Below are 26,716 nucleotides of genomic sequence, written 5' to 3'. Positions count from 1 at the left end.
CTGGTTAACCAGCCAGGACAGACTGACCCTGATATCTCACGTCATTTCACTGGATTCTGCCGACTTACATCTTGCATTCTTCATCAAGAAGAATCACAAAACGCTCCTGTCAATGATGTTTTGCTTTCATGTCAGCACAGAACAGAGTTTTTCCATTCTGAGATTTAGCAGTCTGAAGGGAGGGCTCATTCACGACCCCGATATCAAACGGGGCGACGGGCTTTTCTGAGCTGCAGCAGGATGCGGCGCTAATCTTGTGCGGCCCCTTCAAAACTGCAGTGGCGCGCTCGCGGCTCTTCACTAATGCATGCTGCTGGCATCGCTGAGCCAGCTGCGCTCCAGACTCCGCGGGGCGAGATGTGAAGAGGCGCGGCGGCTCCGGCCCGCCGTACGGGAGCGGCGTTCGGGGAGCCTTTAACTGCAGCTTTCCTGCAGACAGCTCTGGGCTCGCTGCAAACACAGTTGTATTAAATCTGCGCACACATGTAAAGAAATAAAGGAAAAAAAAAAAAAACACTAAAAGGAAAAAGGGAGCCTGTGGCAAGCCGGGTTCTGGTGGACTGTGAAGGAATTTTTTCATAACGCAGAGCTCTTGTTTCATTCTGCCAATACAATGGAGCCGAAATAACAACAAGCTCTGTGCCGCTAATGCTCCATTATTAAAATGATTTGCATGTGCAAAAACTCTCTCTTTCCAGCTGATCAAACAAACAATAAATCGGCAGGAGCCTGAAGACGCTGCAGGAGCCTTTGTAAAACCTGCAGCCGCTCAGCTTCTCTAATGCAGGATGAATCAGATAGCGCAACGAAAGACGCTCAATGGAAGACGGCGGTTTAATGAAGTGGCACTGTGGCTCTGAGAAGCAGTGGGATTATTCAACTGTCAGCAAGTTTGCTCCAAAACGTGTTACAGGAAGCTGTGTATTTAAAATAAATTGAAATACAAATGGATATTGAAAGCAAGACAATATGTCACAACCTGTTTGCGTTCTGAAGAGGAGGTTGGAGTTTGAAGTTTGAAGTGCATTTTGACATTTTTTTTCTCAAAAAAACAAAAAAAAACCAAAAAAAAAAAACCAAGCATCCCACGATGCAGACAGTGACTGTTCCTCGAGTCACGTCGGGCCAAGAGGAGACGTCTGCCGTCACAAACAGCCCTGACGTGACAGCTGCCTCAGACACTCTGAGTCCCCGTATGTGTATGGAGTCCTGTTGAATCTTGTTTCCTGAACACGTCGGGCTTGACAGCCGAGAATTTACTGTGATGGTTTGAATCTTTAAGAGTGAGCACTGAGACTACAGACACTACCACACTCTAATGTTCAGCGTCATTTCAAATTTCTTTGTGATTGCATCAAACAGTTTTTTTTTTTTACTGCACAAGAAATCTCGACGCACTTCACACCCGAAAGCCCGAAGCAGACGGACACCGAGCGAGGAGATCGATCCCTGGGTTCACTTCGACACGTCGATAAAGGCCGGATGGGGATCGACCCTCCAACAATGGGATTTAAATAAGAGATTGTGAGGCCCTCCACAGAGACTGAACCACGCCACACCTGCCCGAGTAGCTCCACTCGCATGCGGGGTCATCCCTATGTTCCCCGGTCCTATGTTCCCCACTGTGTCATAGCGCACTCGGATAGGTTTTTTTTGTTGTTTGTTTTTTTTGCCGTGGCGAGAGCGCAGATTTGCATTTGCACCAACCTAGTTGATGTAAATGACAGTCAAATATAGTAAAATATTTAATAAAAACTTAATTAAAAAATTTCGAGGACTCTGTGTCCTAATCACAGCTAATCACGAGAGAGGGGTTGGGGTTTACGCTGACGGAGATGCCGAAATGAATGAATGACTTGAGGGAATGAGCTGAGTGTGTACCAGGCTTAAAATGAGGCATTGGACAGGACTAAAAACACAGACATCCTCCATTATTAACACTGGAACTGCCAGCATTCTACATCCCCTAAGTCTCCCCGGCTGCGCACCAGGACGGACACCTTCCCACACGGTCCCGTCCTCACCCTGCTCATTTGATGGTGGGACTGCAGGCTCCACAGGACCAAGGTATTTATTCAGAAAATATTTTCGTTCTAAAATTAACTTTTGGAAATGAGAAATACATGGTTTGCTGTACTTTCATGGAGGATATAATATTTTACCTGAATCTGTAATTGGCACCTCTGGAGACGCTGCAGTGCTCCTGCTGTCCTGCCGATTCCCCCTCACTCCTTGCTAAATCTTCTTCCACCTTATATCTCTTTTTATTGTCTTTCTTTTGGGATTTGGTTGATATTTTTGGCCGTCTGTCTGATTGTCTGCTGTCAGAGCTAGCTCCCTGTTCAGATGCGCGCATATGAACCTAAACAAATCAATCGCAGAAAAAGAAGTGCGTCTTTTTTAATCTTTTGGCGGGGAACATAGGACCCTTATGTGGAAAAAGGGTCCGATGTTCCCCGGTCCATACAAAGCGGGGAACATAGGACCCGGGGAACATAGGTACGCTCCCCTCGCATGCTTCATCTCCTGAGTTTCGACTCATTTATGGATTTAATGTTTTTCAACATAGGAATTGCAATTGCTCTTATTTGAAATTTGTCATTCGTCTGTGTAGAGGAATGTCAACCATTCCTGTGGCGCCGGTTTCTGTGCTGAAGCTCACTTTGACATGAAAGGAAAAAAAAAATAAAAAAAATCATCAGCTCAAATGGCGAGTGGAAGAAAAACCAGCCAACTGGCTACATTGTTGCCATGGGGACAAGAGATGTCAGATGAGAACACCACGCTTCACGTCAAGTGGCGTCCCACTCCTCCACTGCAAATAACATTAAGCATACATGAGCACAGATGAAAGGGGGGGGGGGGGGGGGGGGGGGGGGGGGAAATCTGAGCAGGACTTTTGTTTTTCCCCCCCGACGTGTCTCGAGACGAGACGAGACGAACACAATGCGACGGCGGGAAAGAGGTCGACCGAGGTGAAACGCAGCGGAGCGTCACGTGAATCTGCGGCTCTGTAAGCAGCTTTGAGGTGAGTCCCAGCTCATTTTTCAGACGCCGTCCCTTCGCTGGTTTGGTTCACTCTCATTTGGCTGTTTTTATAGTTTTGTTTAAGCTGCAGCGGACTTTCAGTTTTCAGCAGAAACAAGGTGTTAGCATTTCACTTTGATGAAAAAAATCCAAATGAGCGAACAAGCTCAGCATTTCAACTTCAAAGGTGGGACGTTAATATTCTCACAGCTGGTCTCCTCTGTCCTCAAGTGAACCAAGGACACAGCCTTAGAGATGATGTTGAAAGTAATGGCTTGTCCTTGAACCGTTAAAGTCCACCACGATGTCATTTTAAGGCCGTGACTTGTTCCACTACAGTGTGTGATAATGCAGCCCATTAGCCGCATCCACAAAAATTAACTTCATTTATTGTGCACAGTAAAACCTTTGGGCACATTCGGTTTAATCGCTTTGCCATTGTCCTCAAACTTCATCCGGAAGCAGAGGAGTGTGGATCTGGGACACAGCTACACACTCACACATGCACGCAGCGAAGCATCATGGGAGAGCAGCAGAGACCCAGTAAGCGCTGAAACATCACAAAGAAATAGGCCGAGCCTTACCAGACAGTCAAACATGCTACCAGTGATTCCCCCACTCATGGCAAAAAAATTACAGGACGCAGATTCATTTTTAATGTCTTATGCTGAGAAGCTGGCGCCCTGAAAGCACGCAGCGGCACAGCTTTACTTCTTCGGCGCTAAAAATAGCTGCAGACAAAAGGCTGCGGCAGCTTGGTTTTAATGTGCTGAGCCAAGAGAGCGCAGGGACCGTGCAGCAGGAAGCAGCTCGGAGGGACGAACGTCAGAGAACACGCCGGACGCGCAAAGTTCGGTCCGACCGCCACTAAAAAAAAAAAAAAATGTGCGACGAGTCTCGAGTGCAGGATGAAGGAGCGTTTTCAGTCTGAGTCAAACCGAAAAAAAAAAAGAAAACAGTGAATGAAAAATGTGAAGGTGGACACGGACAACCTCCTGAATGACTGACGTTACGTCACAAGCAATGAAATAAATAAAGGATGTGCGGCTCCTCCAGCTTCACAGCTGATGCTTACATAAAATCCAGCTTCTCTCAAGGACTTCGGTTGTGTTTGGTTCAGACGGAGCGACGAAAGAACAGACTGAGCCGTGGAACGTGTGAAACGCATCAAAAAATCTGAAGAGTTAATGAACGAGAAGAGGGACAGACAAATTGCTCAGTCTAGACGGAAGAAAACAAGAAGACGGCTAATGCCACCTCATAAATAAAACATGTTCTGGAAAAGCAGACCGAGTGCTGGGAACGGAGACGAGTCCTGCCAAGGTCGCCGTCCCGGCCTCGTCTGGCAGGATTTCTCAGCCAAACACATCGAGAGCGGAGACTGACAGGCTGACGAGAGAACACCACGCAGATACACCGCACAAACACAAGCCTCTCCTCCCCAGCCAGCAGAAACACACACACACACACACACACACACACACACACAAACACTGCACATCCAGTTATTAACAGATTATTCAAGTGGTCAACAACAGGATGAGAAATGCTTAATATGATGAAGAACGTAATCCAGTGACAACATGTTAATATTTCTCCCCAATACTCCGATGTCTTTGTTCATGTATACCAGCCCATGTTGTTTATTTTCCTTCTCTTACTGTGAGCAGAAGAAAAATAACTTCGGCTGGAGGGAGGTTAACAAAGAGCCACTTCTGGAGTGAAGAGGTGACTCACTCCATTTAAAACCAATGAAATCACTCAACACAGCCCAGGCTAAGACTGCAGACGTCACCATGTTCATGATATGACGAGAAACCTGAAAACGGACTCTTGTTCAATTTTAGTTCAATGATCTATTTCACTCAGCATTCGTTTCCTCAAAGTAGCGTGTGCGCGCACACACAAATGCTCAACGCCCCCAGTTTGTTGACCTTGTATGAGGTTTTCTTGTTGTAGTTTTGTATACAGACTCAATTGTTCAGGTCTTATTTCTTCTGCTATGCTGACTTCGCTCCAGCCGTCACGGCGCTCAGCTCTGGTTCCGCCTGCTCCGACCACAGCGACTCGTCCTTACTGCCATCCAAACCATTTGAAATCGCCTCGTTGACAGAGACATCCTGCACCTGTAGTGGGATTCACGCCGCCCCAGCCTGATCTCCAAGTGCTCTGTTCATAATGTGCACCTGATGTTTGACTGGCTCAGTCGGACGTGAGCGGATCACATCTGGCACGCTCCTCCTTTCCCCACATTTTAAATTCAGAAAACAACGGGAGCTAAACGCCATGCCCAGAATACCCAGAAGACGCCTCCTATACTCAGACGCTGCCGTCATTAGCGTGCCGCGTCTGAACTCAAAGCGAAGCGGCGCTGTACTCACCGTGTAATTGGGGTTTCCTGCCTGCACCCTCAGCTCCGCCAGCACCCAGATGCCGTTAGTGAGCTTCATGGACTGATACAGCATGTCCTGGCCGTCCACTGTACGCTTCGCTATGGTGAAGATGTTGCTACCCTGCAGTTTGTTGGAGGCGGCATCTGTTGAGCGAACGTGAAGAGAAATCAGCATAACTGGGATAATTCCACTCCCAAATTTTATTTTTTTTTTTCAGTTAAGTTCTTGTTTAAAACACGAATCCTGTTTTCTGAAGCTCTCATCAGACGTCCCGGACCACAGAGGATTTCTCTCTCTCTTGTCATCCAATTCATTTCACTGCAGGCCGTCGCTGCAGCAAAGATACAGTCACTAATTTGGAATTAACTTTTCTCCTCAGTCTTGGTTTTGCTGTTGCGCCCCAGCAGGATGTGAAATACTCCCCTCTTTGTTCATGAGGAAGAAATTTAATCTGCGGGGGGAAATCTCCATTAAGCCGTCATTACGGATTCTCCTCCAGTTCAGCTGCTCGCACACTTGTGTAAAACTGAATTATCACACATAAATAGGGACGTGCAGCTGATGAGTTCTCATCAAATACAATTTGCTTCATTAACGACGATCTGATTCTGAGGTTGAGCCACAGCTCCGCCGGTCTATTTCCGCACACAGACGTGCCTGCAATGTGATGTGTGTATCCACGCTTCTCACCTGAGCTGAGATGACACTCCTTTATCTGGAACTGCGACTCGTTGTCGTTAGGAATGTCTTTCCATGTGGCGAGGAAGACTTGTCGCTCTGTGGACGAAGACATTCGATCAGCGATGTTTCGCAAACACAGAGTTGTCAACAAACACGACTTCTGTAAAGTGGAGCAAAGTAAAAATGTCCAAGTTGTAAGCGTGTGGTTCGATTTCACTCGAGACAACAAAGGCTCCTGCTGGGGCTCCGGCTCCGGAGCACGAGCTCGCAGCCTCTGGCAGCTGTCCTGCTGCTCGGCCCATCAGAGCGCTCCGCGGGGAGAGACGCCGACATGCTTTCACACAATGAATCAAACGCCAGCACAAACAAAACAAGCACGGGGGGGGGGGAAGAAAACTCCAATGGCCGTGTCCGATGGGAGTGACTGTGTGGTCCCTGCGCAGATGTGAGCGAGTTCAGGCAGGTGGAGTGACGCATAAGACGATGGCAACCAACACTTCACGCGCTTTGCTACAGTCACAACGGCGACACTCCAAACCAACGCGGCGATGTACGCGTCTGTGGCTGCCGCCGCCGAGGCCTCTGGGACTCCTAAGTGGAGAGATTTATCTGAGGAGCGCTCACTCACCCATCTTGCCGTCCTCCACAAACAGCATGCTGATGGGGTACTGACAGCTGAAGTAGAACACGTCGATGTTGTTCTTTACGGCCACCTGTGAGGGAGATTAGATCCGAGGAGGGAGCAGAGGAGAACAACGGGAGGACAAACAAGAAGCAATACATCAGTAATTACATTTTAAGAGCTCTTTGAGGACGGCCACGGCCGCTTTATGCTGCTGTTTACTAAACAAATGAGCAGTAATCTTTAGGGAATTTCACTCTCGTGCACGCACACACTGATCAATGATAAAGCCCGAAGCTCTGAGGACAGTACTCCTGTTCTGAATTCCTCTCACATTCAAACCTCAGCCACAGTAAACTTGTTTTTTGTTGTTTTTTTCCAAGTAAAGATAAATGTCCGAGTACTTCATGTACCATCTTTTCCACTTGACAGCAGCACTCGAAATCCACAAGTTTGTTCAACCCGTATTCAAATGTAAGTAGGCAATGTAGCTGAATTAAGAAATTACTTTTTTAAAATTCTTCTTAAGAGCCTCAATAAATGCCTCATTATTCTACTGCTGCTTTATTTTCTCCACGAAGCGGCCAAATGAAGACGCTCGTCTCTGGAGAACATGACAGAAAGATTTCTCCAGTTTCAGGCAGGTGGTCATAGACCCCTGCTCATAATCTTACGTACATCTTGCCGTCGCTGCCACAGATCTGGAACTGTTTAAGTCATTTTTCAATCAGCAACAGCAGCGTTGCTGTTCCTGCCTTGATTACCCTCCTGAGACACTTCATATCTTCCACGAGCGTCACTAAACTCCCTTGTTTTGATAAGATTGGCGTCCTGATCTTTCTACTGAGTGAATTCTGTATTCACACTGAGGTGGCTTTTCCATTTGCCTGAGAACAAAGCTTGATGCACTGCTCATCTGATAGTGTGGCGACTTTTGTGCAGCCCGATCGTGCTCTGTGTACAACTCATCTCATTTCAAAGTCTTTTCCAGAAACATTCCCTCATAATTTGATGCTGAAAAAGCCTTTTTTTGGCTTAGAAAAACAACCCTTGTCGCCCTCCATCACAGTGCTGCCAAGGAGGCTGGAAACCCGAAGCCGAGCTACATTTATTTAACAAATGACGAGAGGCTGAAAGTTCTTTTGCCTTGAACACTCAACGCTGCTCCAGTGCATCCAAGGAAAATGTAGACTTACGACAGCTGACACATTGCTCACAATTTAGAATATTAAAGGTGTCTTGAAATAAATATCTCACAAGTTTATGTGAAAATATGTAGTTTTCTTTTAAAGTACGCTTTTTTTTTTTAAAACATATATATATATATATATTTATCAGAGGAACTAACTCACTGTATTACAAAAACGTACTGTGTTACACTGAATGAGGCTCTTGGTTTCATCAACACACTTCACTTCGACTCTAAATTTATCTTTCTAAAAACAGCACTCTGAAGCGTCTTCATAAAAAAAAGGATAAAAACAGAACAAAGGAGATAAAGATTGGCAGAGGCTGAAAATAAACGAAAACAATAAGGAGCAGATATGAAAAGTCAAACGTCATAAAATCAACTAAAATAGCACCAAGAAAAAGTTTCAATGAGAAGAAAAACTGATTTCATGAGTCTGTTTTTTCCTCTGGCGCCTTATAGTCCATAAACCCCGCAGGGTGAGGAACAGGACAGTGAAACACACCAACAGATGCTCAAACACACACCAGTCTGATCGTGATCGGCTGCGCCACAAAGAGATGCTGAGAGAAAGACGGAGCGAGCCAGAGGAGTGACTCATGAATAAATCATCCAGGTGTCTTATTCCTGTCTGCAGTGCCGGCCGGTACAAACAACGCTACGCTCCATGCTGAATGTTTGCTGACTGGGGCTCTATTATTAAGAGGTGAGCTGGCCGAGAAGTCTGACACTGCCGCCTGTCCTGTGTGCATTCATGAGTTCACTCAAAGTCCGGGTTTTGCACGGAAAGATATTCTACCCGGTTCTGTTGCTACACCAAACATCTTCAAGGGAGCAAAAAACCACGCTAAGCTCCCCTGGGTCTCACCGGGGTCGTGTCCTCTCTCCTAGATGACGGACACTCCTGTATTATGCGGCAATGATTGCTGCAGCTGCCACGATAACAGATTTGTAATCAATCTGCTGCTGATTCAGTAACGGTCTCCTTTATGACCATTCAATGGTCCTGTCAGTGATGAATTGGTAGCATGGCGTTATTTATTTTTTTAACTCAATGTACAGAAAACCAAAGCTGTGAGTATTGATTTAAATAGAAGCTCCATGAAACACCAGTCACAAACCCATCAAAGACCAGACAGAAGACACTTCTGCTGCTGTGGCAGGGGAATTTCCCCGAATAAAGTTATCTATCTTGAATCTGCGTTGACCTCTTCTCTTCTCTGCTTTACCAACCTGAACACCAGGTCAAAAAAAAACCAATCCAAGTCTCTGTTCATAATTTAACAATCTTGACTTTATCGCTGACAGGCTGCTGAAGTCGACCTATTCTACCTTTCTGATGAGTCACTGACTGTTACTGGTGTTTCAGTAAACTATAACCCCGTCTCTTGGCTTTTTAAATGTTGCATGCCCAGTATGTTCTGTATTAATGTATATGCATGCATTATTTAAGTTATTTTTCATACTTTGCTGCACAACAAACTGCCCTACAGGGACAAGTAATAACCTGAACTGAACCAAATCTGAACGGTCGCTGGCATTATGCTCTCTAAATAGGCTGAAATCCCCAGAAATGGCGAAATCATCTTTTTATGAGACATTTCTTTAGTTTTAAAGTGGCATTAAAGGCAACTTTGTGTTGCTTTCATTCCTACTTGTCAGAGCTTTGGATGACAGGACATTTTTTCCCAAAGTGTTTTTTGTAAAATATTAAAACAGAAATCCCTTTGGTAGTTTGTTTTTCATCTCCGACTTCATTTAAATACTTGAGTCATGCATGAAGAGCTTTAATGACAAATTCACAAAGATTTTTAAGTTTTAAATTACTTCTCAAAACTGTCATTCGTGCATCTGACAAATAATTATACTGAGTATATAGAAAGAATGTAGATTCAATTTTCCCCAAACTAAATACCCAAGAGTCATCTGCTGATATTTAACTAAAACCACACATCTGAATTTTATTGTTCTCTGAAAAATATCAAGTCATTTTCATAGTTTTCTTAGATTTTATGCACCAAGCAAAGAAAAACAACAAATACCATTTGAAAAATAAATAAATAATTCAGAGAAAACCGTTCCTGAAACGATCGGTTTCATCTGCCCAGAGCGCCACGCTTACAGCAGGACAGATGAATTCATTTTTCACAAGTTCCAGGGAAACAGAAGTGGTTGCGCAGTGAAGTTAAATATTTAATGAGACAAATGACTCGGCCTTTAAGCGTTTAATAATGAGGCAACACAGGCTCAGGTGGTAGAGCAAGTCGTCTTCCAGCTGAAAGTTTAAAGACTCAATCTTTTTCCGTGTTGCAAAAACGCTCTTGGGCAAGACGCTGCGCCACAAGGTGGAGGTCCAACACCTTGCACAGCAGCCTTCACCATTAGTTTGTGTGGGTGTGAGGGAGAAAAGATAGGTGGATTTGACAGTTTTTAAAGCTTCTTGAGACTCCTGAAAGAGTGAAGCGATCAAATAAAACCGAAGCCTTTTTTTTAACCGATAATGGAGTTGCTCTTTCCTTCTTTCTTGGGGGCCATTAAAACATCGCTGGGCTTCCCACAGTAATAAACCCAATGATCAATAACGTCGCAACACATTTCTGAAAGTGTTGCTGCTATATCATAGTGATTAGCCTCTTCATAACTGACTGAAATACGGAAGTGCAGAGTTCCATTTCCCAGAGTCAAAACACTACTGGGATTAATATTGAGCGACATCGCGCCCCAACACGACGAAGCTCATGTGAAACATCTCAGTAAAATATCCGGGTCTGTCGAACCTGACAGTAGCGCCCATCAAAGCTGCCCTTCAGGCAGACAAAAAAAAAAAAAAAAAAAAAAAAAAAAGGTTGGCAGGGTTGCAAAGGCTGGGAGAAACAAAGGAGCCATGTGTTGTCAGGCCACTAATGACCCCCCCCCACCTCCACCTCCCTCCTTAACACTCTTATCTCCCCTGTCCAGCTGCACACAGCGTCCGTCCACCATCCCGCCCAGTTAAAAGAGACCCACCCTGATCAAAAGCCGGCCAGCCTCTGCTGCCTCTTTTATTTACAACACCTCTGAAGTCTGTTTTATGTTCCAATCCCATTTTATTCGCAGCGTGGGAATTCAACAGTATAGCTGAATGACAGCGAGGATGCATTACTAATCGGTGAAGACATATGGTAAAAATTCTGGGACGCGGTGTACAGAGAGACGGCCACGTCTGTGGGATATACAGTAAAAAAAACACCACATGACTAAGAGGCTAAGATACTTCCAGCTTTGAGTCTTATTTGGAACTGAAAAGTCTGAGCCAAATAAAGGATTCTTTCTACAACAGGAAACTCGTTATCCACCACTGAATGTCAGCTGTGTGTCAGATTTCTGGCTTCACTGCTGTTGATGAAAAAATTCAAAGTGGCTCACACTCACAAGCCTCCAAACCTACCTGCAGATTGTTGAGTGGCTCCATCTTCATGACGGGTCCCCCGGTGTTGAGGGGAAGGGTCACTTCAATGCTCTGGTTTGGGCTGACGGGGGTCAGGACCTGGAGCGGACCGGCTGGGGCGAGGCCAAAGCTGAAGAGCGGCAAAGCAAATGACGTTACAAAACGTGTCTGTGTGCAGAGATGTGAAGTTTCAGTGGTCGGTAGGATGGAGGGACCTGTTTCTGTTGAACTGGATGGCAAAGTCGCTCATGACGCTCATGGCTTTATTGGTGAGGGTCATCTCCATCTGGATGACCCCAGCACGGCGGGCGAAAGTGCCCGATATCTCCAGACCCTTCGCCTTCATAGCTGGAAGCCAAACCTGAGCACAGGCAGAACGATTAACTTCTGATCCGCTTCCATTAGTTCTGCTTTCTGATCTGGTTCTCGGGACTCACAGTTTTCGGGGGGCTGTAGGATCCCATCGGCATCCCGACGCCACCTCCGAGGTCAAACAAGTCATCCAGCCCGCCGCTGACCGGGGCGGTGAAAGAGGCTGGCATCGCAGCCGGAGGAGCCCCAAATCCAGCTCCCATCTGGAGGAAACAACGCGGCGTGTCAAACATTTACCGTGAGCCTGTATCGACCAATCAAACCAAAAACAAGTCCGACTTACAGCAGGACTTCCTCCGAGGTCTCCGCCAAGCTGAGCAGGAGAAACAGAAAAGAAAAAACATGTCAGAAGCTGCAGCGAAGTTATATAATATTCTGGGAGGTGTGAGGAGGAGGAGGAGGAGGAGGAGGAGGATGTAGGGGGGTGAAGGTCTAACGCAGGAGTGTCAAACTCATTTCATTCCAGTAGCCACATAAAACCCAATATGATCTCTAGTAAGCAGTGCAGAGATGCTACGACAACATTAATATCATGAAAAATCTTCTCACAAAAACTGAACAAGTTCAGGTTGTTCTTGTTTTCTGTCAACGTCTTTAAAGTTTGCCATTTTTTAATGATAAATCTTGTTTATTATGCATTTCGCTGCATTTTGTTCAAAGTTCTCCATTCGCCGTTTCTTGTTCAGTTTTGTTGGATCTAAAAGCAAACGACTTATTTTATCTGCCATGTCTGTTACAAGATCTGAAATCCTCTCTGCAACAGTGTTTCTGAGGCTGCTGCTGATTCTCGGGGCACAAAGTCTCTGCAGCCTCCAGAAAGCACGTTTTCCCAAACTAACACTCAGCTCGGCCTTGATGTTCGAGTTACTTCACCGGCAGCACGGCGGTTTGCTTTTCCCACTGCATTATTGATCTCTCTGCTCAGACCTCGGCACTGGATTTCATGCTGTTTACTCTGGCTAAAACGGCATAACACCAGGAACGAAAACTGCAAGCAGCAGTTAATTGTTTTACAATCAAAAATTTACGCATTTTTTTGGTTGATTTTCACACACAGGTGAGAAAGCACCCGGTGGCTGGGCCAGATGTTTGACACCCCTGGGCTCTCATCTTTCGGTGACGAGTGGATGCTATTGGGTTTCTGCCATAAAGAGCCAACAGTGCTTCACAATCACTCCTTTATGTGAGCAGTCACTGTCCACAGCTGTCTAACAAAATCACTTGGTCGAGAGAAATTGTGCCGTGAAAAGGTTGGCGATGAAGTGAAGCTACCAATACGATCCCGCAGAGCAACAGAAGTCGACTACTGTGCAGCATTTTCAGTGAAAACTTCACAATTTCACTACAAACTCGTCTACATGAAGCAGGAGAACAAAAGGAGTGCAACGGAAAGTAGGAACAGGCACGGATCGCTGCTGGGGAGGACTAATCAGGGCACAGTGATACATCAGGGGACGGGGTGCTGGGTCTAAACTGCTGCTGGCCTTCTGCGGTCCAGCAGGGTCCCCCTCCGGACCAACCTCAGTGGGGCTGTAATCTGGGGGCGATGGGGACTGAGGTGGGAGCTGAGGTGACTGAGGAGTGTCCGTCCGCAGAGGAATGGGCGGCTGGTTGGAAGATGAAACACACCGCAGAGCCCAGAAATAAGAGACGGACTTAAAAGGCTTAAACAGATGACACCTGCTCGTTTCAGCACAACAAAAGACGATCAATGATGAATGGAAATGTCAGACTGATGAACAAAGGCTGCAGCGAGGATGTGTTCACACCTGCCGCCGAACCAACGCAGACGAGGTCAAACTTCAGAACGATCATTCAATGAGCACAGCGAGATAAATTCAAATGTGATATAACAGAAAACAATTCTTCTTTATAATCACAATGTTTTAACGATGCTGTAAAAATGTAGCTAGTTAAACTGACTTATTGTTCAAATTAATCCAAATCAGAATTGAAAAAAAAAATTCAATTATATGTATACATACATAAAAAGCTCCATAAAAGAAAATTATTCTACTTTATATCAAATTTGATGGCAGTTTGTTCAGAACCTACATTTTAAGACCTTTTTTCAGGCAAAGTTTATTACTAAGATCAACAATCTGTGGATTTTTATACAATTTACGACTCTTGACTGAGAGAAATCTATCAACAGTGTGCCTACACCCAGTCATTTATTGTAGCTGCACTATTAAAAGCCATATAAATATATTCAAAGCTCGTTAATAATCTTGGCGATACAGAAAGATGCTGGTAGGCATTGATTTTACGAGTTAAAGTGGCAGCGTTTGACTGAACCTACAAAGTGTGAACACATCCAGCGGCACTAATTAAATTCACCGTCGATAATGCCCCAGTAGGGTTTTCAAATGCGCCCTCCCCCCCCTCCAGGTAATTACCGGCTCAGACTCATCCCCCATCTGCAGGTGCAGCATTGAACAAAGAAAGAAGAACACACAACAGTCAAGACAAAAAAAAGAAAAGCACCCACAATAGGCAATAAACAGATAAATCACCACTTTACCCATTAACCTTGAGGCTCCGACAAAAATGAACAAGAAGCTGAGAAACACACCGGCGGCGATGAAAGAGACGTACCAGGCTGTCGAGGCCTCCTCCAAGAAGATCCACAGCACCCATCTGCATGCCAGTGGAGGCAGGAGGGGGAGGCCCGGTCGTGGCGGGGGGCGTCAGGTCCAGGTTGAGCAGATCTCCCAGGAGGTCTCCTTGGGATGGGATCACAGCAGGGGGCGCATCAGAGACGGCGGCGGCGGAGCCGGCGTCCGGGCTCTCGACGCTCTCCCCACTGGAAGAGGGGAAAAGCCAGCGGCATTAAATCATTTCGCAAACCAGACGAATATGGTCACTTTCACATCACTGCAACGCCAGTTAACCTGTCGATATGAGAGAATAACAGTAACTGCATGCGGGGAGGGGGGGGGGGGGCACAGAGAAACATCCACACAACCTCACACTGCTGAGGGTGTCAGTCAGCAGCATTGATCGAGAACATAATAGCAGAGTTCAGATGCGGGCTCCACTTAAGTAAACAACCCCCTCTGCCTGCAGCGGATCAACAAATAAATAAAGAGCATGACTCACGATCCGGCACTGCCGGGGAGCCTCTTGTGCTGAACGCCGCGGCTGCCCTCCACAAAGGCACTGGGAGGCTTGTGGTACACAGAGGCCAGAGTGCCAATGTGGCAGATAAGCTCCTCCAGCAGCGTGGGCTCGATCAGATCCGTCTCCTCGGAGATCAGAGGCTTCTCGGCCAGAACCACCTCCTTGGCAGCCACGGGGTCTGTGGAGAGCAGGCGCCAGTAGATGTAGCCGCGGTCCCGGAGGTCTGGGTTATCAGAGTCCTGCAAAGGGCAACAAGAGCGAGAGGATGAGAATGAAGAACACTAGATATACGTAGGAATTTCATGCGAAACACTTCTTTTTTTTGGTATCGGCCTTGACGCGTTAGTGTTATAGAAATTTAAATTATTTCCAGAGTTTCAAAGAATTCCAATGATCTATCTAGCAAGCTCAGCAAAAAAAAAAGAAAAAAGAAAAAAAGAAAAAGTGTTTTATAGTCTGTTGCTGCTTGCTTTGTGCACTGTACAAGAACAAAACTCTTAAATACACACTCTTGGATAAAATTTACATCTTTTCGATTTCTTATAATCTGCTTCTGGTTAAAAAAAAAAAAACTAATAATAATAGAAAAATGTTATCTTGGTTAACGAAACATTTCTGCAGTAATGATTCTTGCAAATTAGACAAATCAGACAGATTGTTATCATAAGTTGCTTGTATTTAGGCATTTTCAAAATGAGAACAAAATGGGTATAAAAAAAAGACAGCTCTCCATTGCCACCCTGGTTATATTTCCATTTCAGACTCCAACACGCAGAATATCTTCTCTAAAGTGAACTAATCTGCTCACACCCTGAAACGATTAAAACAAAATTAAGTTTCAGCGCAGTGAAGTACACTCACATCACTGCAGCCATTAGGAAGTTGAGCCAAATAATACCATTGATACTGAAGTGTCTCTTAAATGAATGAATATTAGAACAATATTAGATTAGAGAGCTCTTTGGGGAAAAATACGATATGACAGAAAGAGGCTCCGTTTGATGGGAGCGAGCTGCGCACGCTAAGAGGAGGACGACAGGGATGGAGGGTTCAATGCGGCGGACAAAACAGGGCGGGTGATCAGGGAACGGCAGAGATGCTGTGGTTAAAAATAAGATGCATGAGCTGAACCGCTGGTGCGTTTCTCCTCACCTGCGTGGCGAGGCTGAGCACCTGCTGCACCAGCTCCTGCGTCTCTGTGGGCTTTTTCAGGAACAACTTGACGATTGCAGTCAGAAGCTGGAGCTGCACCTGCAGGTCACAGAGCGACACAGACGCCGGCGTTACAGCTGCTACCATCAAAATGCAATCCAGTCTACGTAAAGCGACCGATGCATCCAAATGACGGGCTTCACAAAGCTCTGCGATGAACAGTGAGCAACGAAACAGAAGCAATGCTGAATGCCGCTCCCTGCAAACAGTAAATAATTTCACAATGAATTTAATCTGCACTTATTAAACAAAGGCACAGAGGGGAGTTTATTATTCATAAGGCATATCATCCTGCCTGCAAAGACTGTATTCATGATCAGTAAAACTTCTCCAAGGCAACAATAGGGGAAATCGATCAGTGACTTAAGAGGGAAATGTTTAACAGAGCTTTGATGGAGCCCACAGTGAGCCGTGGAGAAAGCTCTTCAGAGCAAAGGCTGGCTTTTCTACACAACACGCCTCTAAGCCACACAGAAAAACTGATCCTCTTATTGGACTGTCTTCTCATTAACCATGGTTAGTCACAGTAAAACAAAATATTACACTCCTCTGATTCTGTAATTTCCTCATTTGAAAATAATTAAACAGTTAAATCAGATCAGTCCTCTGAAGCTCGTCTGTGTTTGCGTGCGACGCAGCTCCTTCTGCTTCAGAGCGAACTCATCGTTTCTGACTGCAGAGCAACTGGTAATGATGACCGTTAAATATGGACTTTTTTTCAAATAGCCTTCCCGCAGACTTCTTAAACACACCTGAGTGCTTTCATCGTGGAAACCCTCCAAAAAGCTCTCCAGCAGCTCGTCGGCGTTGTCGATGCGCTCGGCGTACTCGCCCACAATCCAGATCATGGCGGCACGGGCCTCCGGCTCATCCAGGGAGTCCAAGTTTTCACACAGTGTGGCAATCACACTCTCGTACCTGAAAACAAGGCGGTGGGAGAGAAAACAAGCTCAACAATGGCATCAAGCGATTCAGTACAGCTCCTCTCAGGTAGAATCTAATCTCATCCAAAAGGGGCCAAGAAATGAAAATGACAACATGAATGATGGAGGAATAACTGCCGCACAGCAAGCTTGTAAAGCAGCCAACTTAAATGACAAGGAGACGCATAACGCAATTAGCATTAGATTGGAGGCATGTTTTCTGGCAGTCTGACAAATGTGGAGCCATTATTCACTCTGGTTTTGATCCCTCTCAGGCTAGACACCCAAACATTAAGACTTCAGCTGCGGCTGATGGATTTCTGGTCTACATGAAAAGCCTGGCAAATTCCAAATCCATTTATATGATGTTTTTATAGCCAGATATGTCAAGATCCAAATGTCTAATTAATAGAGAAAAGCAGGAGTTTAACCGGGCATGGACTCGTATTGCTCAATGCAGGAGCCATGATGAGCTGGAAGCATTTCAAAGCAACTCCCTTGGAGCCTCATGACTCCGGGATGAGAGTCTAAGGCTGAGTGGGAGAGGTTTCTGTCTGGCACATGAATCCACTCTGTTGGATCCGCAGCAGAACTCACGCTCCAGCCCAATCAGCACGGTCTCTCACCGGATGCAGAGAAGGCAGCGTGTTCAGCCGGGAGAGTTTCCTCGAGGTTAAATGAGCCTTCACTCTGACAAATTAAAACCCGGGTAACAATAAGTGAAGCGTGTTCACTTTTACTTCACGGCACACGGAAGACCTTGACCCATTAAGACCTGAGCAAAGTAAATGTGCCTCTTTTCGGATGAAGGCGCTGTGCAAAGACTTTGAGCCGCAGCCTGAGGAGATGCACGGGTCGGGATTTTCCTTCTTTTATACAGCCCTGATTTAGATTCTAAACCATTTATTACTCTTTAGTTCTTTGAGATGATCAAATCGAATTCATCAACATCATGACAGAAGCTTCCCTCCTTCATGGTCCCAGACTTCAGGTTGAAAAATCCTAATTCATACAAACACACTGCTAACGGAGGGTCTGTACAAACCTTGATGAAGAAACAAAGTGATGCCATTGTCTATCTCCTTAACAAACACAGCTTTCACAAGTGACCAATTCATCAAGTGAAGCGCAGACCCAACATCCTACATTCAATAACGTTTAGGACTAAACTCAGATCTCCCGAGTCCCTGAGCAAATAAGTAAGCAGTAAGTACCGTACTACTGTTCACTCGAGCAGAAAGGAAACTCACTTGTTGGGGTACTTGCGGAAGATGTCCTTGATGACCACAATGGCTTCCTGCACCACGTAGTTGACCTTGGTCTGGATGAGATCCAGCAGGGTGCTGACACAGCGCTCAGCCGATTGCTGACAAAAGAGACGAAAACATGTTGTGAAAGATCTGGGGGGAAAAAGAACAGCGATGCAATTTCTTTCCTTGGACCACTTTTTACAGACTTTAACTACAGCAGATCGAGAAGAGTCAACAAGAGCTGCCGTTTCATAAGATTGTGGGTTTCTGCTTCTTTCTGCATAATTTATCCCAATCAGCTGACAGCTGGCATGATAAAGAGATAATCAGCGTTATTCACCTCACCTGTCAGTGGTCATAATGTTATGGCTGATCAGTGCAGGCTCTTAAAGGAATACTCCACCCAAAAAACGATTTGGCCTCATTTTCTACTCACCCTCATGCTGAGAAACACTCTGGAGCACTTTTTTGACGATTCAAATGCAGTTGGAGATGTTTGGGGATTTTCGTGGTCAACAAACAGGGACCGACAGAGCCCGACAGGAAAAATGGTCCATAAAATCCAAAAAACGTTCCCATTTTCCTTCATACTGCTCGTCCGCTGTAATCCAAGTGTCCTGAGCGCGTAACGTCCATAATTAATTCTTAACGAGGTCATTTAGTACATTTTTAGCGCCCAAACAGGGCGCTGTCATACAGCTCCATTGCATGTCTGCGCGCGCACCCTGAACTACGGAAGCCGCGGCAGACCAAGCAACACGCTTGTGCCCTTTCAGCAGGACACCGAATTCAAAGCTTTAAAACAGTAGCCAATCACTTTTGTGATTGTCCACAGCTCGGTCACTCACAGCAGAATATAAACAGCGGAACTTCTTCTTCTACGCTTGCAATTAAGAAAAGTAGTCGCTGAAAGCGCGCAAGCGTCTGGCTTGGTCTGCCGCGGCTTCCGTAGTTCAGGGTGCGCGCGCAGACATGCAATGGAGCTGTATGAAAGTGCCCTGTTTGGGCTCTTAAAATGTACTAAATGACCTCGTTAAGAATTAATTATGGACGTTACGCGCTCAGGACACTTGGATTACAGCGGACGAGCAGTATGAAGGAAAATGGGAACGTTTTTTGGATTTTATGGACCATTTTTTCTGTCGGGCTCTGTCGGTCCCTGTTTGTTGACAACGAAAATCCCCAAACATCTCCAACTGCATTTGAAACGTCAAAAAAGTGCTCCAGAGTGTTTCTCAGCATGAGGGTGAGTAGAAAATGAGGCCAAATCGTTTTTTGGGTGGAGTATTCCTTTAACACACAGCGCTGTCATGACAGAGCCACCTTGTGTTTGAAAGAGAGCCTTACTGCTGGATTTTAATCATTCACACTGTCTGCTTCAGCGTTTCAGAAACAGTGATCAACACGGACATATAAACTCGTTTTTCCCCACATTACACCGCCGCCGACACAAATATTTGAACAAACGGCCTCCGCCCACCTCCACTTTGATGGCACAGCGGCCGATGGCCCGGACCGCTTTACGCACAAAGTCCACGTCCACCTCAGTGGCGTACTCCTTCAGCTCGGCCAGCACCTGGTCGGGGACAGACGTCCTCGTCACACACATCGTCTCAATCAGGATGTTTTTAACTGACCGACGGTGAATTATTGACGCGGGTGTGTTACCTGAGCAATGTTGGCTTGGGACGCCAGGCGAATCATGATGTCCAGCTTCTCCAGTTTCACATAGATCGGATCATTGTACTTCACAAAGAAAACCTTCATTTCGTGTTTCAGGATCTCTGGGCTGAAAAAGAAAAAAAACAAACAAACATGAATTTCATGCAGACGTATTGAGCGAAGAAGGCTTCATCTGTCACTGACCGCCTCTGGACGATGAGATTGATGTTTCGGAGCGCCACGTATTGCAGCTCGGGCTCGGCAGACAGGAGGGTGACCAGTGGAGGGGCCAGCTTTTTCAGCAGAGTGCCGTAATAGTCCAGATCTTTAGGCAGCATCTCCATGAACTTCATTAGAACCTTGACGGCTGACAGCACCACCGCGGAGTTGGCGTGGGAGAGCCGTGGGGTCACACGCTCACAGATGCTGATGGATAGAAAACCACAAGATTAAACCACGTCCACTGGGGGGGGGGGTGTCAACTGACACACAGAACAATAAACAGTGATCATAATATTACACTGGTTACCTTTGAGACTCACGGTCATCACGCGGTGTGTAATTGGCCAGGCAGTCCAGGATGAAAATCTGTCCCCACTCTGTGCACTCATTAAGAGCCGTTAACAACTTGTTTATGGTCTGAGGGTTGAGGTCCAGCAGGTTACTGTTGGGATGAGACTCCGCTATCTCAGACAGCGCCGCCACTGCGTTTGCTACGACCTAATGGCAGGAGGAGAGACAAACACCCAGAAAAAAAATCTAATCACACACTGATGGCATCATGTAAAACACTTCTGAGCTTTCAAGATGAAACCTTGAAGGCAGCTGTGCCACTCGGAGAAGAAATCGAGCAGGCTCAGCCGGCGTACCATGGGGTTGGAGTCTGAGATCAGGTCTTTCAGGGTATCCAAGAAGCCCTGATCCTCCACCAGCTGGGCGTTGATGTCGTGGAGCTTCGCCACACACACGGCGGCCGTCTTCCTCACGTACGGGTCTTCGTCCTTCAGACATTTTCTCAGTGGCTCACAGAGGTACTCCGTGATTTTGTCCACACGGATGCAGCCCATCGTGCGAACAGCCAGGGCCCGGATGAGGGGGTTGGGGTCTTCACAGTCCTGGGAATCAGAGCATGGTGGGTTTGACAGTTTGTGTGTCTACCTACTTTTGAACAGAGTAATACTGAAGCCACCTGGAGTCACAGTTACTAGAATGCAAGAACTACACTTCTAATAATCACAAACTGTATTGATTAATTAGCTTAACTGAGAAATTCCTAACTTCACGCAGCTTCTACATACTGATGAGAGTAATTTTTACCTTGACAAAGGTGTTAACAGCCATGATAGCCATGTCAGGCTGACTCTTGGCGTAGTTCATCAGGTAGAGGTAGACCAGCTTTTTCAGCTCCAGGTTGTCCGTCTGCATGCAGTTCACAACATCTGGGAACAGCGCACTGACAGAGGGAAGACTGGGATGTGACGGCAGCATCAACACGTAAAACAGCGAACGACTGCACGATTCCACCTGTCGGGCTTCATCGTCACGGGCTTACCTGACATCCTTGCCCACTGTCATGGATGCAATGACTTTCTTTACAGCCTCCTTCTTCTTCTCTTTCTTATCACTGTTTAGCTCTGCCTTGAGCTCAAAGATCTCCCCTGTGCCCGCACGCACACACACACACACACACACAAAAGAAATAGAAGGAATCATTCACCGTGTAATCCTTTTGACAAACAGACAAAGCAGCAGTGCCCACAAACTGGACGACGGACTGCGATCTGCTGGAGGTACATGTCAAGAAAATCCTCCGCACTTTGTGATAAGAGTGGAGAGTGAAGGCATGGAGTTGTGGGCGAAGAATCACAATCTGAGAATGTGAGGGATGCTTTCACAGCAGTGTCATTTAAAAACTAGCAGCACAGTAAGCACCCCCACATTAATGTGGTTAAACCAGCCACCAAAACTGTACAAAAACACTTGTTTTTACTGAACAATGAGTGAAAGCATCACTGACTACTTATATGTGGAGGCAAATGTTTCGTCTTGTGCTCACTGCAACTATTTCATGCAACAAGTCTCCGTGGGAATTTCATGAAGGGTGACAAAGGAGATTCTTCACTGTTTGGTTACAAAGTTTGCACTGACTCGCAGAAAACTCGGACAGACTCAGCTCTGTTTTCATTTCAGAGCAGATTCATTATTTACACAAATTAAACAGCAAAAAAAAAAAAAAACATACACTGTGAGTGCACTGTCAATTTGGGACTTAAGTTGTAATCTACTCACTCAAGAGTTTCCCAGCCAACATAAACCGTTAATCACATTCAATCTCCTTCAAGACTTCAGCAGCAGACTGAGCAGAAACACACCATCAGGTCTGCAGTAAGCCCGGGCGATCACGAGGAGTCGGCGCTCTGTCGCCTATGAGCGTCTGTTTACTTTTCCCCGACTTTCTCAGAGGAACAGTTCCTCGAGGTGTGAGAGGAACACACACATGCAACGAGAGCCACAACAGCTTTATCTCAGGGCCACCTCTCAATGGCTCTACCTTGATGCTTCAGCAGCGACACCGGCACAAAGACAACAGATTAACATTTTACACACTTCATCCTTCAGTCTGAGCCGCTTCATTAACTTTCTCCGCTGTGCAACATGGAGTTCATAAACTTCATTCAACAGGAAGTTGCACAGTGATTTAATGGGCTGAATAGAGATTGTTCCCAGTTTGAGTCCAGAGTTTGCATGCTCTCTGACGGTTTTCTCAGGGTCCAAATCGCCAGTAGATCTGAATGTGATTGTCTTTCCTTCTCCGTTTGTCCTGTCATGACTCATGTCCAGCGTGTGTGAGGTCAGCTGAGCTGATCCAGAGTCCGATAAGGAGACATCAAAGATGGATGGATTCAATATTAAATCTGACTTCACGAATTCAGTCAGCTGAATTGGCAGCAGCAACAGCCACGACCGGAATGACTGTCTGTGATTTCCATGGCTGTCTCTGAACCCACCTCACAACATGCGCGATTGGAGACTTCAACATTTTAACCATGTGTGCGTTTTTCACCCGAGATCAAAATCACACAGTATGAAACCACCAGTTCATACTCGGCATCACAAACATAAAAGTTAAACACGCAAATAACGTTAAGCTTTGCGATCGTGATTTGCAGTGAATTATAAAGACATTTTCAAGTTAACACTTTCTAAAACAGACTTTGGAACACCATCCAGTGTCATTCAACAAACTGGTTTAATGCAACTTGTTGCCAATGTTGGATGAAGCCTACAATGAAATTTGGAGCTGTCAGTTTCTTCACATGGTAATAAGCACGCTGAATATAAATAAGGAGAAAGCAGACCTTTCTTGGTCGTGGTGAAGTACTTGGAGTCTGTCATCTTGGATCCAAATTGTCGATTCTCCTGCAAAAGCAACAGAAAAAGAAAGAAAAGCATGTGTGGGAAATCTTTTCCTGACTTGGAGCATCACAAGAACAACAGGAAATACAGGAAGTGCAAGCACAGGGAAATGAGAGGAATTCCTGTCCTTTTCTAGCCATCTGATGATCCAATGTCGGAAAGGAAAACAAGACATTTTGCAAAGCAATCAGACACTAGTACCTCCTCCTGAAAAATAAATATTCCTCGTCAGCACATATGGTGCCAGCAACTTGTTCTTGAACCAACTTTAAATGTTTCCACTCGTCTTCCTCTTTGGCCATTTTCCACTTGATAGAGCCTCTTTGCAAAAGTTTTTGTCAAATTAAAAAAAAAATCCTGCAGACAAACTTCAGCCCTTGAATAAAGTAATAACTGTCTAAACTTGAACTTCTTTAATGTCAAAGAAGAAACTCGACAAAAGGTTTAGATTGAACAGTCACACATCTACCAGGAAAGGTTTACTACACCACTTTTCAGCTTTTAATCTATTGATCAGAGCTGCTATGAATAGTGGGTCAACAGACAACTCGCCACGAACCATAAGTGACATTGAATTTTATGACCCCACCCCCACTTCAGCTTGTTATAGTCCTTTATGTGGATAATCTGAATAATGCTTTGGCTGTATAGATGATGGTGTAGAGGCTAGGACATTTGCCTCGTAGCAAGAACAGTTCAGGTTGGCCTTTCTGTTTGGAATTTGGAGTTTGCATGTTTTCAGAATTTCAGCCTCCTCCCACAGACCATCTATAATTACCCTGAGTTGTGGAAGTATCTCTATGTTTGTCCTGTGACAGACTTTGTCCTTGGTGTCTCCAACACTCCACAACTACAAGGATTAGGTAGATGCATGCATGGTTGCTGTTTCACTATTATTCAACATTTTTTAGGATCAGAATATAATCCAATTGTGAACTGTGCAGGGCTCTGTACAGAACATATGGCTGCCCTATTTTGCAGGGGTGTTCAATGGAAATCATTGCCCCCACACACACACTACAGACAAACACATGTGAATAATGGATTGGGGATGTGAGACAGTTTAGCACAGGTAAACTGGAAATGTGTTTTTAATCTGTCGACCTTGACTGCTTTTAAATATGACTTCCTACATTTATCAAGTCAAGTTTAAAGTCTAGCAAAAGTCAGACTAGTGCCTAGTTCTGCACAAGGACCAAAATTGTGATTAAATATTGTTCGAGAAAGTCAGCTAGTCAATAGATAAGTTAAAAAAAAAAAATCAACAATGAAGTGTGCACATAACGAAGAAGCTGTCAGCAGCATTTTAAGGGAAACTTTTGCTGTGTGAAACTTGCAGATGCACAGTTGCTATCAGAGAAGCGACGCTCAGGCTCGGGCCTGCCGGGTATTAGTTTTATTACAGTGATAGTCGCGATAACCTGCACTGTCCAACTAGACGCATCTCCCAGCTGACTGTGGACTGAGTTTTTGGGTAGTTGTCAACACGCCGCAGACGGGTCAACTTGTAGCTAGTTAGCAAACACGACGCGTATTAACTCGGCCGAACACGAAGCTAGTCAAAGCTAACTATAAGGTGCGATTATGTTATAAACAGCACTGTTATCGTGTCAAGCCGATAATTTAACTTTCTTCACGTTTATAGTTTTCTAACTAAGCATGTATATAATTCACACAAAATTTCGTCAACTAATTCGAACAACTTTGCCACAGAAGAAACGCTGGCTAACTGGCTAGCATCGGGCAACAATGACGTTAGCATAGCAGGCTCGAGTAAACAGAGTCCAGGCAAATTTGACATAAAGCTGCTAAAATTATTCCCGAAAAACAGTGTTACTATTGTTGCTGTCCGTTCAATTACTCACGCATAACTGATTCGCCCATTCCTGCATGTTTGCGGTGGTTACGGCGGATGAATGAGAGTGTAGCTAAAGGCTAGCAGTCCGCTGCAGTGTGCCTGTCAGTGGCCACTTCTCCTGCTAGCACGGCTGAGACATGACCTTCTAAGCAGGGCTTTAAGGAAGCCTTTGCCGGGGATGGTTAAGCTCTTAATCTATTGGCCTAATTCAGACCTTACCCAAAGAATTAGCGTACCTTCAGGAGTTAAAATTAACCTCGCCGCACACGGAATCTGGAGAGAAAATCCCAAACATCTTACCGTGACAGGCGTAGTAGGAGCTGTGATGGCCTTCGTCCCCTCCCACTTGATTTACTTCCGTCTTTGCACAAAACAAGCAGAGGAGTGTGGAGTCAGCTTTCATTCAGATGGGCTGGATATCAGCTCAGGAAGCACATAAAAGCAGCCCTAGAACTTTATGAAGAAGGATCACATGCACCCTTCAGCTCTGACATTACTACGTGGATGCACGAGGCAACATTCCATCTACAAAATTCTGAATGAGACAACCCACACAGTGACTACACACTAATCACATATCATTCTCAGTTGCTCATTTCTGGATCAAGAGTGCTAAAAGGCTGAGTTGGGCCTCTTTTTTCAACCCCAACCCTCCTCAGTTTCCTTGTTTAATTGTATTCCCTTTTTTGGATGCCAAACTGTTGTTTTTTATTTTAATCTCAGGAACTCAAAATCCGCTTTCAAAGCATTTGGAGTGTAACACAATACTCTGGTCCACCATCATTTTTTTGGATCAGGCTTAATCTTTATTATTTTCTAAAGCTGATAGTGCTGGATCAGGTCACACTGCATTATTTGGCATTTCAGTGTACTTGGAAAACCTTTTTTATTACACTACATTTTTCTACTTTTCCCATTACATGACAATAACATGGTGTCTCACTGTAACTAGTGGATCAGCTATTATAAACTAATTTGCTTGGTTGTTGCTCTCTGTCCCCATCAAGTCATTATCTCACCTTACTGTCCCAAAGCATGACCTGTGCAGCAGACTGCTGCCAACTGTTTCTGCAGGCTTTCCCCTGTTAATAAAGAGTTTTTCCCTTAATGTCATCTGCTTGCTTTTGTGGTCTTGTTTTATTTCTGTTAAAGTCCCATGAAACTGAGATCTAGCTCAGAATTAACACATTGAATGAATTTAAACCTCTTAAAAAAGGAAAACGATATATTTAAGTTCACAACCAACCAACTAGTTTTAACAAGATGTTTTTATAGTTCAGGGTTAATCAGTTTGAAGGGTATTTTAACAAGCAAAAATGCACCAAATAAATCAAACCCCAAAAAAACCACATGCTTCTAAATAAATATTGAAGTGAAAAACCTTAAGTTTACTTCCACGTAATTCAATTTGTAAAAACACACATTACAGGCGATACAATGACTATAAATTGAGTAGATGAGTGAATGTGAGAGTATCTGTTTTTGAGTTTGTCCTGTGACAGCGACAGATGGTGACCTGTCCAAGGTTTGACTTTGCCTTCATTCACAGTCAATCAATCA

At 45.2% G+C, this 26,716-nt stretch overlaps 1 protein-coding gene across 2 annotated transcripts in view; it reads right to left on the bottom strand.

Moving 5' to 3' along the window:
- The window catches only part of ap1b1 (adaptor related protein complex 1 subunit beta 1), a 28,373-nt gene extending 2,842 nt beyond the window's left edge, over positions 1–25,531 (bottom strand). Inside the window, exons 1-23 of one of the 2 annotated variants that reach the window (XM_030104990.1) lie at positions 25,457–25,531; positions 23,241–23,301; positions 21,434–21,539; positions 21,199–21,334; positions 20,751–20,996; positions 20,411–20,601; positions 20,086–20,307; positions 19,888–20,008; positions 19,700–19,795; positions 18,220–18,335; positions 16,799–16,964; positions 15,987–16,085; positions 14,814–15,073; positions 14,310–14,517; positions 14,111–14,131; positions 13,232–13,318; positions 11,995–12,024; positions 11,777–11,914; positions 11,555–11,700; positions 11,340–11,469; positions 6,730–6,814; positions 6,111–6,197; positions 5,409–5,563 (exon numbers count right to left, since the gene is read on the bottom strand). In XM_030104990.1, coding sequence (XP_029960850.1) covers positions 5,409–5,563; positions 6,111–6,197; positions 6,730–6,814; positions 11,340–11,469; positions 11,555–11,700; positions 11,777–11,914; positions 11,995–12,024; positions 13,232–13,318; positions 14,111–14,131; positions 14,310–14,517; positions 14,814–15,073; positions 15,987–16,085; positions 16,799–16,964; positions 18,220–18,335; positions 19,700–19,795; positions 19,888–20,008; positions 20,086–20,307; positions 20,411–20,601; positions 20,751–20,996; positions 21,199–21,334; positions 21,434–21,539; positions 23,241–23,277 — 2,883 coding nt within the window. In that variant the 5' untranslated portion in view covers positions 23,278–23,301; positions 25,457–25,531. Of the gene's footprint in view, positions 1–5,408; positions 5,564–6,110; positions 6,198–6,729; positions 6,815–11,339; positions 11,470–11,554; positions 11,701–11,776; positions 11,915–11,994; positions 12,025–13,231; positions 13,319–14,110; positions 14,132–14,309; positions 14,518–14,813; positions 15,074–15,986; positions 16,086–16,798; positions 16,965–18,219; positions 18,336–19,699; positions 19,796–19,887; positions 20,009–20,085; positions 20,308–20,410; positions 20,602–20,750; positions 20,997–21,198; positions 21,335–21,433; positions 21,540–23,240; positions 23,302–25,163; positions 25,287–25,456 lie in introns of those variants that run through there. The other variant, XM_030104989.1, reaches the window with a different exon arrangement.
- Between the last annotated feature and the right edge of the window lie 1,185 nt (positions 25,532–26,716).

This window comes from Salarias fasciatus, chromosome 12 (assembly GCF_902148845.1).
Source record: "Salarias fasciatus chromosome 12, fSalaFa1.1, whole genome shotgun sequence".
In the NCBI taxonomy this organism is placed as follows: domain Eukaryota; kingdom Metazoa; phylum Chordata; class Actinopteri; order Blenniiformes; family Blenniidae; genus Salarias; species Salarias fasciatus.
The sequence above is the reverse complement of the archived record's forward strand: the minus strand, read 5'-3'. Positions and strand labels throughout refer to the sequence as shown.